The 15,353-nt window shown below is 40.1% G+C and overlaps 1 protein-coding gene across 1 annotated transcript in view; it reads left to right on the top strand.

The window, feature by feature from the left end:
• Window positions 1-230: 230 nt before the first annotated feature.
• THSD4 (thrombospondin type 1 domain containing 4) overlaps window positions 231-15,353 on the top strand; it is a 292,380-nt gene continuing 277,257 nt past the window's right edge. The window contains exons 1-2 of the mRNA XM_086471614.1: window positions 231-259; window positions 4,099-4,168. Coding sequence (XP_086327740.1) covers window positions 231-259; window positions 4,099-4,168 — 99 coding nt within the window. The remainder of the gene's footprint in view (window positions 260-4,098; window positions 4,169-15,353) is intronic.

Genomic DNA, 15,353 nt, shown 5'->3' with positions numbered 1-15,353 from the left:
TGTAACATGCAGTGGATTTCCAGTTTGAACTGTTGTAAAGTCCCGAGAATTGAGTTAGAGATGACTAATGTAGGTGTGTATCCAGTTTCATAGACATCCTGGAAAATACTGAATAAGCAGTGTTAAATGTTTTTCTCTTTTCTTTCGGTAGGATTTGTGTGTGATTGGTGTTGTGCTACACCACGGTGAAGAGGTATTTTTCACTTCAAGACACCTTGCATTAAAGGATCATGGTAGACAGTTTAATAGTTTCTTTGAGGTAAGTGTTGCAATAAAGCATTTTATAGGCTCTTAACACACTGCAGTAAATGTAAATTTGGTTGTCTTTTGCTTTGGCTAGAAGTGTTTGTGTCATAGGAAGATAAATAAAAATCTTGTCCAAAGACCAAATAATCAAATACGTGCATACCAGACATAGCGTTCTTTGATAGTAAAAAAAGAAACTTCTCAAGTGTTTGTTTATGCTTCGAGCATGTTAATGTGTGCCAATTTGATGGCATATATTATTGGACATTTCTTTTTTTCTTTTTTTTATTTGATGTGGCTGTACAACTACAGTCACTGGCCTTAAATTATTGATTTACCTGTTTTAGTCCCTGTGCTACAATTCATTCAGGGGTTTATATTATGGGTTCCTGAAACAGTTTGCCAGTGGGCAAACATAGGAAAGACCTTTCAAACAGCTTTCCCGACAAAGAAAACATTAAACTGTTTCTCAGCTGATCTGTCCAGTTCTGTAGTTGGGCAAGCAGATTCAGAGAAAACAGGCAGCTGTGATTCTGCACCAACAAAAGTTGACCTCCTGGGAGGAAGACAGCTGCATGCTCTTTCATTTATATGGAGATACCATATAAATGTGTCAGTAACAGCTGATCTAACCACCTTTCTTGTGTACTTCAGACATCAGTGTTTGAATTGCAATTCAGGCACCCTCCTAATATGCCAGGGCAGATTCCACATCAAATGGATCTGCCCCATATTATCGACACTCTTATCTTTCCTGTTGAGATTCCATCCTGGGTAGCTCCTCCTAAGCTGTCTTGGGCTTAGGCTGCTCTGCAGACTTCCATTTGGGAGGAAGTCAGGACTATAAGACAAGAGCTGTACTGCCCTAGTCAGTACTAATCACTTGGCTAAAATACGCTCACTCCTATCTGGGAAATCCACAGTTGGCCACGATAGCCCTTCACAAAATACAGCTACTAAGGGACAGCAAGCATTTGGTGCCCTCCAGCCTCGCACATGTAGAGCTAATACTGCAATGACAGAGTAAGAACTGAGAGGTCTTCCTGAATGAGGTGTTAGATAGCAAACTTTTTCTTGCTACTCCTACAATAGAGCTAATACCACTTCACTTTGCTCGGTGCATCCCCCCCGCCCCACCCCGAAATTAAACTGAAATTGGTATTGCTAGTAAAAGAAAGTGAGCATATTTGCTCTTTGCAGCTTGAACAGACTGACAGTTTAAAGCCTGACTTTACTTTAAACTAGGTACTTGGCTCCAAATGGTGCTGTAACTGTGAGAGCATGGGCTGTACCAGCAAGGTTCTTACACAGAGGGCTGAGTTAAACGGCCATCAATCACCTGCAATGGGTACCTGACGTATTCATGTATACTTGAAAAGTTTTGCCTTATTTTGAGGAGCACTTGTTCTTTTTGGCCTTTCTGCACAGTAAAAATACCTGAAACGAACCCACTGGAATTGGAGAAGCCTGTTTTTGTAGCTTGGGAGGCCTAATGTCATTCAAGCATGACAAATAAAAAAGCTTAGTCCAGAGAAGTTAGCCAAAGCAAGATACTGAGGGAAATAACATTAAGAAAATTAAATTGCCGCACACTCATTTGAAGCTAGAGGCTTACCTCAGGATAGCTTAAGTATTCCTGGCAGATTTCCTGTGTGTTTGAAATAGTGGGTTGATACCATTGTTTCTGAGATCCAATTGCAGATACAGAAGTGACCTTAAAAACTAACTTCACTGTCCTTAAGCACGTACGTACAGATGGTGATTACAGTGCAACCTCATTAAAGAATGATCAAGAAAAGCTTGGCACTGAGTAATCACACATATACTAAACGTTTGCATTTTAGAACTGAAAACTTTAATCTGGTAAGTAATTTGCTTTGAAGATTACAATTCTCAGTGCAGAACTCCCAACCTTGTGCATGATTTCAGAAGAATTTACCCATGGAAATCTGTAGTCCTTCAGACTGATCAGAATAATCCTGTCCTGTTGAGGATGAAAGCATTAATTTCCTTATGCAAAGTTTGAAGTTTCTTTCACATGCTCTGAGGGATTGTAGGGAGCAGGGAGTGAGTAGGAAGATTCTGAAAAGGAAGTTAAATAAAATTTGCAGAGGATGTGGGCTGGGCCGATCAGAGACTGCACAGTGCCTGCTTAAGAAGCTTGTCGTGTTTTCATTGAGAATAGTTAGGATACCACCTGAGCACTTGAAAAATGAGTATGCACGTCAGCTTAAAGACAGACTTGATGCTGCCATTTTGCAGGCTCGGGAGGTCTCTGCTTCTATTTCTACCTTCACTTTCAGGTGTGACTGGGAAATCAGTTTCTTCATTCATGTCTTTAGCTTCCACCCACCTCTGTGTTATTGGGCTTTGCTCTGAACTACAAATTTTTACTTACTCTGGTTTCTTTATAGTGCCTCACACTGGCTCTGATTTCAGCCACCTCCTCTCTACTTTGCTTTATCACAAATGATAGCTTTGTGAAATACATAATTCCTTCTAAGGGACTTTTAAAGTGTTTTCGTTGTTTTTTTGTCAATGGATGTGGCAGTAAGGAAGTAACGACTTTTTCTTGCCTTTGAATGATTTATTGCTTAGAGAGAGAGAGGCGTAGACTACGGTGGTGAGGTGATGATAGGCCATGTGCAATCAATACTTATGTAATGATTCTTTTAGCAGTATTTAGCAAGAACCAACACAGAAAACACAAAAACATTCTCCCAAGTAGAAGAACGTTTGTATTTGTGGTAGTGAAATGCTTAGTATAAAAACCCCTCTTTCTCTTTCGGAGGTCTGTCTCTGGAAATACCTGAAACAATGAGAAGTATTTAAAGGATTACTGTGTACAGAGCAAAGGAAGGAGCTGTGAGTAGGAAGCACAGCTGGATTTTGTCTGGTCCATTAGTTTGCAGATGGATTTTGTGTCCAAATCCATCAGTTTTCCTTCCTCATTGAAATTCAGCAAATCATTAGCAGCTTTCCCCTTTATAGAGAGTCTGAAGCATACTCTTTGTAGACTGAAAAGTCAAACTTCCGGTAGAAATAAAGATATCTTAATCCTACTTCTCATACTTTTCTGTGTTTTCTGATGAAGGGGCTTGCTAGGAGGGGGCAGACAAGTCCCCAGTGCAAATTATAGCAAACAAAAAACTGAGCTAACTGAGCCTAACTTGTAATGGACTCCTAGGAGTCATTACAGTGGTGAGGCTTGACAGAGCGAAGTTTGTTTGGGCTTGGTTCCCATTATGACTCCTTTCAGTCCGAAGATGTGGGGACTGGGGTGATGCTTGGCTGCTTATCCCAAGTCTCTGGTGAGCTGTGTTCGCTACTTTCCATCTTCTGGGCCCTTTAGGTTATTCAGTTTCCACAAGTGTTAGACAGCTGGGGAAGGACCTATTTTCTGCAAATTCATGGTGATTGTTTATATGTTTCCTGTGTGCTGGAGGTGGAGTTTGTTCACCTGTAAAATGAGGAGCCAGAGCTAGAAGTGCATTCTTACTCAGCACTTTAGAAAACTGGCAGAGCGTATGTCAGTTTGACACCAAATGCTGAGGTGTTAAAATATGCACTGCCAAAAATATTTTAATTGAAACATAAAGTTATGTGAAATGCTATCAATGGGTTCTACCTCATGTACTTTTGCTTTAGAGGTAGACAAATACATGTGTGTACCTGGTACTGCCTGCTGTGAAGAGAATGTTGTAAGAATGTGTGATAGTTTGGTGAGCCTGCTTTGATTAGTAATGGTTTTCAAGTGTCTAAGTAAGTTCTTGCCGTGTGAAGCTCTGTAATGAGTTGTAGATGTGTGTATTAGTAGTAATTGCATCTTCTGTTTCTCTATTTGCTTTTCAGACTTCTCAGTTCCCTAGCAGTGCTGGGATTTCAGTTTGTCATCCCACAGCCTTCAATTGAACACAGAAAGGTAAGCATTAGGAATATTCAGATTTTGTATGTTTAAAGGTAAATGTAGCAAATATTAGAGTAAGATGCATAAAGCAATGCAATCAAAATGAAGTTCTGGGAATAATGTGGTTTTCATTTTGTGTGTATTTAGGTTTTTTTAATACATAGTTGGTTAAAAGAGGCTTGTCATGGTTTAGTAGCTGAGTGATTATATGGGGTGCTGTAGGTCACAAATAGGTCCGTGTCAGCTTACTCAAGCTGTGGAGCATTTTCCTCATGTAAGATGAGGGGAAGAACAGCTCATGTCAGTGACAGTGGCACTCAGACATGCAGTGATTAGCAGAAGCGTCCAGTTGCTCATAGATAGCTCTTTCTCTTACAGAGGTGGAGATGTCTGAAATAGAAGTTGGATGTAAACCACACTCTGTCACTAGATTTAAATTGCTAGAAATTGGAGCTGGAACCTGCTGAACTTTCCTGCTGTGCTCTTGTGAATGGTTCACTCGTCATAGACACTCGCATGTCTAAGAAGGGTTCCGGCCTGCACACCTTCCATCCTGCTCAGCATTAGTGAGGTCTCAGCTGGAATACTTCGGTTTTTGCACTGCGTTTCAGGAAAGTAGTGGACAATTCAGAGAGAAACAGAGGGCAGCAGTGGTTACCCTCAAGAGGTTTTAAAATCTTGCCTCTGTGGGAAGTCTGAATTCAGGTTGTTTAATTTAAAGATTAGAAGACTGGCAGGGGGTGGGTGGTGGGGAGGCAGATAAAATCTCCAAATACTTCGGAGTGCTAAAGAGAAGGGTATTCTTTCTGTCTGTGTTGGAGTAGATGAGAAGATATGCATTTAAACTGGGGCAGGAGAAACTTCCGTTGATGTTAGAAAAAAGTTCTCACGGTAAGGATATAAAGAAGAAGAGATCATATTGACTGGATAACATTTAGGATTTTGATGATGGAGATCTCTGTGAATGTGTTGGACAAATGTTTGTCAGGAATGATGTGTAGGTATTGGTGATTATACCAGAGACCTGAGGGGAGGCCCTTTGAGTGCTCTTCTGTGTCTTTATGGGCTGTGACCTTATATCGACGCTTTTCTTGTCTCTTAATTGGTATTCAAACAAAACCAATTAGTTATTAAAGGTATCAGATAACCTATTTTAAAAAAAGTTCTCTTTTTACTATAGATTTTTAAATAATAATGCAAGATGCATATTTATTTTTAAAATGTACATTTTGAAGGATATAAAAGGGAAGTTTGCAGGGTTTCCTTTTTTTATGTGCATATGCCACTGTCTTTAGGATAAAAAATGTTTTGGACAATAGCTCCATAGGTATGGCCTAGAACCCTGAAGCCGTCCGGTAGTCATAGCTCCTGAAGAACATCGCTGTGCAGCCTAATTGTAAGACAAGTTAAATGAGGACAGTAATGATGCAGCCTGAAACTGGCATGGTCCAGTCTGCAGCATTTCTCAAGCTGCCCAAGTGCTCTATTCTAAATCTGAGTACAACATTGTATTTGTCCCTATTTTAGATCTCTTCTGTTTTGTTGTGCAGTTGAGATGGTCATGCTGCTGCTCTGTTTTCAGTTCTCTGTCTAATTAGACATTCTTTTGTGACATTGACAGTGCAGAGATGCTGCAATCCAGCTTCCAAATGGCCTTAGGGGAAAAAAATCTACTAACTAAAGTAGAGTAAGTCAGAGAAACAATTGCTTCATTCTGTGAAGCTCCGGAATGAATTTTGATAAAATCAGATTCTTTGTTTTCAGTTGAATGAGAAATGCCATGGGTCTGGAGTGTCTTCTGTGCTAGTTAAAGGGACTGAAGGCATGGCACTGAGGGGCGTGGTAACCACCTTGGAGCTGTTCTCTTTACTGAAAACAGGAGAGGCAGAAGTTTCCTGGTGATGATCTATTACAGGCTCCAAGGCTGTCTGTCATTCTCAGCTCTTACGCTACGGGAGAGTATTCTATTCATGCCAAACTGTGTTTAGACTGGAGCCTGCATTTATTAAACTTTTCAGAAACCTTCTGACCCACCTATGACGTCCAGACAAGACGGATTGTTAGTAGCTCTGAAGGCCAAATCAGACATGTTTCTGTCCGAGTGTGAGTTCTTGGCTTTGTAACTCTGGAAGTTGTCCCATTCTTTTTATGCAGTAACCTGGACATCTGTTTGCTGGCATCCCCAGCCAGCATCTCCTGTGTATTTCTGCATGGATCTCTGCTGTTTGGCAGCGTTCCTTCTGTGGGAGAGGAGGTCAGTTTTGCAGGAAGAAAGCGAAAAGAGGAGGAGGAGGGAAGGATTTGAGGAACAATATGTCATTTTAACAATGTAGTGAATAACAAAAGTTGTCATAGATTCATAGAATAGTTTGAGTTGGAAGGGACCTTTAAAGGTCATCTGATCTTTAGCTGGATCAGGCTGCTCAGAGCCCCGTCCCACCTCACCTTGAATGTTTCCAGGGATGGGGCTTCTGCCACCTCTCTGGGCAGCCTGTGCCAGTGTTTCACCACCCTCATCATAAAAAATTTCTTCCTTCTATCTAGTCTAAACCTACTTCCTCTTAGTTTAAAACCATTACCCCTTGTCCTATTGCAACAGGCCCTGCTAAAAAGTTTGTCCTCATCTGTTTTATAGGCCCCCTTTAAGTACTGGAAGACCGCTATGAGGTCTTCTTGGGAGACGTGCTCCAGCCCCCTGATCATTTTTGAGGCCCTCCTCTGGACCTGCTCCAACAGGTCCATGTCTCTCTTGTACTCTGGACTCTAGATCTGGATGCAGCACTGCAGGTGGGGTGTCACCAGCAGAGTAAGGGGCAGAATCCCCTCCCTCGACCTGCTGCCCACGCTGCTCTTCATGCAGCCCAGGATGCAATTGGCTTTCTGGGCTGTGAGTGCACATTGCTGGGTCATGTTCAGTTTTTCATCCGCCAACACCAGGTCCTTCTCTGCAGGGCTGCTCTCAATCCCGTCATCCCCCAGCCTGTATTGATACTGGGGATTGCCCTGACCCAGGTGCAGGACCTTGCAGTTGGCCTTGTTGAACCTCATGAGGGTCACACAGGCCCACTTCTCAAGCCTATCCCAGTCCCTCTGAATGGCATCCCGTCTCTCGGGCGTATCGAGCACGGCACTCAGCTTGGTGTCATCTGCAGACTTGCTGAGGGTGTGCTCGATCTATGTCATTGATGAAGATATTAAACAGGACTGGTCCCAGTTTGGACCCGAGGGATGCCACTTGTCACCAACCTCCATCTGGACATTGAGCCATTGACCGTTACTCTCTGCGTGCGAGCATCCACCCAATTCCTCATCCACCGAACAGTCCACCCATCGAACCCGTATCTCTCCAATTAGATGGGTCAAAGGCCCTACAGAGGTCCAGCTAGATGGCATCCGCGGCTCTTCCTTTGTCCACTGATGTAGTCGCTCCGTCATAGAAGGACACTGGGTTGGTCAGGCAGTAATAACTTTCATATACACACTCAGAGGGTACAGGATGTGGAAACTGAGTAACTAGAGCTGAATTCTAATAAAATATTAGCTTATACCCCAGTCCTTACTGTGTTTTTATTTTGCAAGCTAGTTAAGTGTGTGTGCGTGATTGATGCTTGAACATGCAGTGCTGGAGAGTATTTGAATTCTGTCTTGTGCACCCTGCATATATTTATTTTTCTCTGAAACCTATGGACAGAGAAATAAAATCAGAGAATTGGACTTGCATGTTTGACTAATTCATTAAAATGTTTCCACATAGTCTAGATTGTTTTTTTTACTCTACACTAAAAGTTTTGGGATAATTAAATAAAACCCAGGACAATCCACAAAGCAGTTGATGGAAATCCAGTTGTAACTGCCTCTGGACACCCAAGTTCAGCTGGGATCTCGTATTTTTAGGACTTGAGAACACTTTAAAAAATCAGGAAATACTATTTTCTGTTGATTTTAAAATCTTGTAAGATTTTCAACTTTTATTTCTTCTTATTTTGGAATCCATTTTTAAAGTCATAATAGTTTCAGAGAGGTTGACGTAATGTAGATTTTTGAACAAAAATCTGTTTGTAGTTTCCTAACTGTTGTAAGAATTGTTATTTAGCTTCAGTGTGTTAGAACTACTCAAAGTACCATTTAGCTGCTCTCGGCTTAGCAGCATATGTTTAGGACTTCAACATGAAGAAAGAAGTTTATCTTGTGAAGCAGTGATTTAAAAAAAAAAAAATAAGGGAAACTTCATCAACAAAACCTGGGAGAGCAGAGCTCAGCAGGTTGCTTTCCTGAGATGCACACACAAAATTCCATTTCTGGAATGACAGCCTGGGGACCGTTAGATAGCAGAATCAGCCAAATTACTTCCATAGTAGGGGAGTGCAGATAGTGGAATTATGACTGGGGGCGGGTAACAGGACCAAACGGGAAAGTGTTTTATTTTTTCTCACTTGCAGTTTATTCTGTAACTCTTCTGCTTTCAGGAGCTCTCACCCGCCTTCCCATCCCCAGACCAAATGTAATAGTATTCCATTTCAGTTCACCTTCTTTTGTTACTCTGGGGAAACTTAAGCTTGGCTGTTAAAGTAAAAAATGTTTTGAACACTAGCTAGCAAGATGATAGTTTTCTCTGGGAAAATATTTGGGCAATGATTTCTGCTTTTAGATTTTATAATTTTGGAATTAAAGTCTTGGAAGTTTGTCTGTCATACAAAGTCAGAATTGACAAACACAGAATTTCTAGTTTTAGAAATACCTGGCTACCTGATTTTTATATAGAAGTAGCTTTGTGCTTATTTACTTCAAACAATGCTCTCTCTCCTGTCAGACAGCAAAGACCATCTTAACATCTTCCCACATCTGAGCTTATGGTACTGCTCTGTTTGTGAATCTTATCTCTGTGAATAGCACAGTTTTGCACAGTAATACAAATACATTAAACATGGTACGTTCATTAGATAGAAATAAAAATTCCTATGCAAAGGACTTTTATGGTTTCTTGCTGAAGACAGGTTGCAGTGTTGGTCAGTAGCTTCTTGCAGGTTTTTTTCAATGATCTAACTTATTCGTCATTCATTGTATATAATTTCAAGTGTAGTCCTCCATAAGGCAAAAATACTCATCAATATTAGCAAAAAAGGAAGAAATGTTGTGTGAAACCAATAGTTGCCACTTGTGTTTAAAAATTAACCAAGCTATCTGAAACTGCTTAAACTGAAATCTTTCTTAATATTTGAACAATTAACTTTCCTTGTCCATCAGTACTGGATGTATGAACATCCCTCCTGCTGCTCGTTATGCAGTCGTGCTCTCTGTTCTCTCTCTGTATGCTTATTTTATTGAATAAATATTATTTAACCTTATCTGATAAGTGTCATGCTGTGATGAACTATGAAACGTAACAGTCCTCCTCTCAGACAACCACTGAAATCTGTATTCCCAATTTTTCAGAAATCAGTCCTGGGTGGATTTTTGATTAATCGTATGTTGCTGTGTTAAGAAAGTAAGCTGTAGTTATGTTTGTGCCTTGATTATTTTAGTAAAATTGGTAACGTGAATAGTAGTAAAGTTTATCCAAATAAAACTTCGGATTTAAATATTGCTTTGTTTTAAACTCTTGCTTCTGGTATAGCATTAAATAGTTGCATTGAAGCAATGGAGTTACTTTGAATTTACGCAGATTTTTTTTTTCCACTCAGTTGTAGATTAGTATTGACTTCAGTGGAAGTACAGCATATTAACGAACTAACTTGCAATCTATGGAAGAAGTGTCAGGATTTATTTTTACAAGCATTTAGTTGGAGAACCAATTGTTGAAGAATTTTGAGCCTGTTTGGGCTTAGTGTTTTTAATGCTGGCTTTAAATTAAAGAAGAAATAAACTGGGTGTTATCTTTTGCTATCAGACACACGTCTCTGTGAAAAGCATCTGCATATCAAGTGAATGTGACTCTACTCCCCAAAAAACCTGGAGATTAATATGCTTTCAGATGTGTGTTGTTGGATTTTTGTGTGTTCCCCCCCCCCATGTTTGATTTGTATGTGCTTGTTGAAGGGTCAATGCTGCTAAATCGGGAGAAATAAAAAGGGATAGGATCAGGATCAGAAGCTGAGAGAAAACAGAGGAACAGGGGGAAGGGAAAGGTGTCCAAGATCCCTGATTTGGTCATGGTGAGCAGTTCAGTTACTTGTGGAAATGTAGCCTGAGTAGCAACGCCATGTAATGGCCAAAATCCATCTTAAGCAAATAGTTCTGTTCATTAAAAAAAAATTTGTACAATTGACATCTACTTCAGAGCCGTTTTCTGATCTCTAGTATACTGGTTTTTGGGTTTTTCTGGTTTGGTGGAGGTGTGGGAGTGGGGGTTGGTATTTTTTTGTTTCTTTTTCGTAGACACAGAAGTTTTCCTTGCCTCTAGAAGAGTAATTTCTGAGTTACCTGTTTTCATTTTTCTTCATAAATCCACCACATAATAGCACTGTGTTGATTGTATCAGCAGAACACATGAAATTGAATTAGGAGCTTATCAGAAGTTCTTTTAAACAAATTGATCTGTCACTGTGGATTGACTGTGAGGATCTATGCACTTTCCCTTTGCTTCAGGACAAGACGATTAAAAATACTGCATCTCCCCCGCTTGCCTGTGCCCATGCCCCTATCTAGAGTTTTCAAATTACTTAACATCTAAGTTTGTTTGCTGTAGGATAGACCTTTTTCTGGGCAGTCATGTACCTCCCTGAAGTTTGCTGTAGGAATGGAACATTTATATGTAACAAGTGAAATGAAATGCTAAGACTTAAAGGAATTCTGGCATATTCTTAGATTAACTCAACTGCATGCTTTGAGGGGCAAAAGCAAGGAGGGTAGTTTTGGTCTTGCTCTCCTCTGTCTTTGAAAAAATTGAGAAGGCCACTGATTTATTTTCATTTTTCTGTATTTCCATCTTTGCTTTCCCTGGAAATCTTGCTTGCTTTCTCCAGTATGCTGTACTGCCACAAAGGGCTTAAGATGCTAGGAATGATTCCTTCCACTGGGCTGTAGAAAGAGGATGATAGCGATGTAAGTGTGAAGGTAGACAGAGAATGTACAGAGAGGGTGATAACTTTAAGAGTACTATTTCAAGTGATAAGAATTTGGTTATGAAATCTGACTATAATATCACTTTTAGGATTCATATAGGAAACTGTATATAAATGTGACCCTACTCCTTCATTTGTATTGAAATAATGACAGTAAATGGCAACATTTCTTCATTTCCATTGTTCTTTTACCCTACCACACCCCATAAAATTCACTATTCTGTTAGCTGAAAGGAATACAGCCACCTGATACATCTGAGCACTCAGATTTACAGAGTAAAATGTCAAGCATGAGGCAAGTCTACTATGCCCTTGAAACACTGGGGGAAATTTGAGTTAGACAAAGTAGTTAATATCTAAGCTTGGCTTCTGGCCCACACACCAGGGCTAATGCCTAGTAGTTCTAAGGAGTGCCGTGGGCTGTCTACCACAGCTGGTGACCACTTGCTTTTACGTACCCTGAGGAGCAGAAGCATGTAAGGGAAGGCGGTGTTCTTCCTTGCATTCCAGGTGGTGTGAGGGTCTGCCCTAAGGTCATCAGTGACTGAAGTCTGTGACTTGTCAGGACTTGCTGAGCTGGAACTCCGCCCTTGCTAACAGGCCTGCTAGAGTTACCGTGGTTCCGTCCTGCTGGGCTGCCTGCACTACACGGGATTTGACTAGAACAGCTTAGTCACCCTGTATCTGCATACAGCTACTGCGTATGTGTTCCTTGCAACAAGTGTTTGCAGGTGTCACACTGGGCTTTTTTTTCTTGTAACGTTTATCTTGTTGATAAGATGACTGCTGTCCATTATTATTGTATTTTCTTACCCACCAGTTCCATAAAACACTACCAACTGAAACGTAGCCCGTGTTCCTCTTGCAGTTTTTCGCAGGTCGGTGCATCCGCTTGCCTTCAGCACAGTTTAACTGTATAGATAGGTACACGTGCTGTTGCACTTGTTGAAACTTTGGTAAAATAGAGCCTTTCTAGCTAACGATGTTGCTATTTGCATTACAGTGATCTTTAGGTAACAGGAGAGATTATTTAGTCCATGCCAAGACCTTTTCTTTAAAATTAGCCTTTTAATGCAGCAGATTATTTAGAACAGCAGCTGAAAGTATTTTCTTGCTATCTCTGCATTGTTACTAATTCCCAGTCCTTGATGTTGTGGATTAAAATGGTTAGGAAATAAAATTCTTCTTTGTTTGGGGAAGGAGGAGGATAAGGATACGTTATTTTATGCAAATATAGTATTTGAAAAATCAAAGCCAATGGTTTTGTTATTTTTAACCTGCCTTATCATGGACCTCCGAATTATTACGATTTTTTTAAAAATAAAAAAAATACTGACTTCTTTAAGCTTGGAGCATGAGTTGCTTAAAGCTTGTTCTGTGTTTCTCTGGAAAAAATGAAAGGCTCTTTGTTCCAGTTGGATTCCAGAGCAGGTGAACTTACAAGGTCATAGATAAGCTTCTCATCTTCCTTCAGAGCAGTATTACGTGCTAGTTCTGTCCCAGGCTTTGGATCACAGCAGTGATAAAGATGAGAAGTTTTTTGGATTCACAGATGGGTCCTTCTGTTAGAGAGTGTTGCTTACTATTTTATGACAGCTTGTCCTCGCTGCTTCTGGAGAGATGGGTGGATGACTCGCTGAGAGATCTTGAGAGGTGTAGTGTCAGTTACTGAATAAATAAAATCCATGTTTCTACCACATGTGGATCCCAAAGATCTTTCTAAGGGTAGAAATATGACAGAGTGGCAACAGCTTTGTCACAGCTGAAAATGATTGACCTGGAAAAGGCCTAGTATAGTAAAAGCTGAGTGGCATAGGTTACAGATGATAGTCAGTGATGAGGAAATAGTTTATCAAAATAAATAAGCCTAATTTGTGATATTGTGGGGACCTGATGCTTACCATCTTTGCCTTACTGTAAATCAGAAGCAATCCTACCACAGATAAGGAGCGATTATATAGGACTGGTAGAAGTGAGGTCAGGCGTGAGCCATCTGTTTACTTGGCAATACTTAATGGTCTTACAGAAAAATGGAAAAAACCCTGTGCTTTAAACCCCTAGGCTCACAGAGCACAATGGAGGTGGTCTTGGTGTGAAAAAAATTAACCAAACTTTAAGGAGGAAGCTTCAAGCTCTGTTGGCACAAAAACTGTTCTAAACTTTTTTTCGGAGCTGTTTACTTTCTAGACTATTTAAATAATGTTAAAGTTTCTTCAGATGTGGTCAGAGTTGGTTGAAGGGGCAGTTAAGCTTTCCAGGCATTGTAACTCCCTTCAGTGATTTGTGAATACAAAGGTCTTCTATTTCCAGGCTTTTTAGCCCTTTAATCTTCAGAGGCACAGATGTTCAGACAGAGTTTTTATACAACGAACGGAAACCTGAATCGTTTAAGCTGGTAATATTTACACTTACATTGTACTGTAAAATTCAAACGGTTTACTACATCTCTGATTAAAGGCTTCCAAAATGCACTGAAGGATTAAAATAGCAGAGCATACTAACCAGGCAGACATGTACACGTCGTGTCATGATGTTTTGTTTGGCCTCTCCGTTTTTTTGCTAGCCTTGAGAGATCTGAGAAGTTGTTATCTGCAATTTTAGGGGCTTTTTGGTAGGTTGTTTTTTATCAAACCACCAATGTTCCACGTGTTTCTTGTAAGGGGCATAAAATATACGGCTGTTGCAAATGAACATCTATGAAATGGACTGTAAAGACTTTCTGCTGGGAAATTGTCATTGTATATAGGTATGGCCTTTATTGGAAAGCAGCTGAGCTAATACTGGAAGAATAGTCCTTTAAGATGCTTAGACTGGTGAAATAATTAAATGTGTTCCATAGATGTGTTTACAACACTGCCAGGGAAATAGGGTAATGTTACACTTGAACAGGTTCTAAAACTAAACTATAATTTCCTCAGCCCATTCAAAATTTGGCATCCTGTGCTCTGAACTGCAGTTCAGTTTAGTTTCTGTGAGTCCACCTGCTTTTGTTTCTGTGCTCTTGAAATTCTAAGAGGGCAAAGACTAGCTCTTACTTTGTGGGATTGATCATTGATCGATTATATAGTAAGATGGTGAATGTTCATGAAGAGTACTGTGTACATCTCACCCCATTTGTAATAATAACAGTATACTATTATACTGGCTTTTTGAATCCTCAGTCAGGCTGAGCCTGGCTGTGATAAAAGCTGCATGCACACCTTCTGTGACACGCTGTGCGAAATCTTCAGTCGGTCAGAACTACAAATAAGGGAGTTGTGACCCTGGGGTAGTGGAATAAATAAGAGGAGGTCATGTTTTCCAAGCGCCTGGACAATCCTTTAATAATAGTGGTGCCAGTTCGGTGTCATAGCATGGGTTATCACGTGTGGTGTAATGAGAAGAAGGACCGTGGAAGGGACAATGAAAAATGCCTAAAGCCTGAAGGGAGTTGAGGAATATTAACAGAAGTAGGGCTCTTTGCTCTGAGAAGCACAGGACAAATATGTTGGTAGTAGTTTAAAATAAAAAAATGTCATGCTGGCTTCTGTTAATTCCACTTTGCATCCAGCACATGAATGTGAGTTTACTGAGTGAATACCTTTGGTAGCATTTTTCTGAGCAGATGATAAAATGTTCTTCTGGATACAATTTCTTTGCCTTTGGGAGAAAGTAATATCATAAAGCTCTGCAAAACATACATTTGTACCTGTTATGTCACTTTCAGATGTATAATTAGGAATATGATGTAGTTAATTTGTTCGTGAATTCACTTAAAATCAGGGCGTTTAACCAGGAAGAAGAATTACTGGGTAACATGTTAGTAATTAAATCTGTGAAATATAACATTATTGTATCTAAACTGAAATTGCAAAAACCCAGAAATGTCTGATTTGGTTTGGGTATCTCCAGGTTTAAAGCTCGCTGTTGTCTTGTATCCCTTTTCAGTTTTGAATTTGGGTGCTATAACATTATCAGTATCTGCAAAATACTTAGTAACATTGGTGGCGGCTATAGCAGCTTACTTCGTTATGTAGCTAATTAAAAGATATATACTATCACCAAGCATTACGGTAATTATTACTGTGAAAGTCCATCATTAATTGACATTTGGAGTACTGTAGGCAGTATTGCACACCCACGTCAAATTGTAGGAGTGG

This window comes from Leptosomus discolor, chromosome 11 (genome assembly GCF_034619465.1).
Source record: "Leptosomus discolor isolate bLepDis1 chromosome 11, bLepDis1.hap2, whole genome shotgun sequence".
Classification (NCBI taxonomy): domain Eukaryota; kingdom Metazoa; phylum Chordata; class Aves; order Leptosomiformes; family Leptosomidae; genus Leptosomus; species Leptosomus discolor.
The sequence above is the reverse complement of the archived record's forward strand: the minus strand, read 5'-3'. Positions and strand labels throughout refer to the sequence as shown.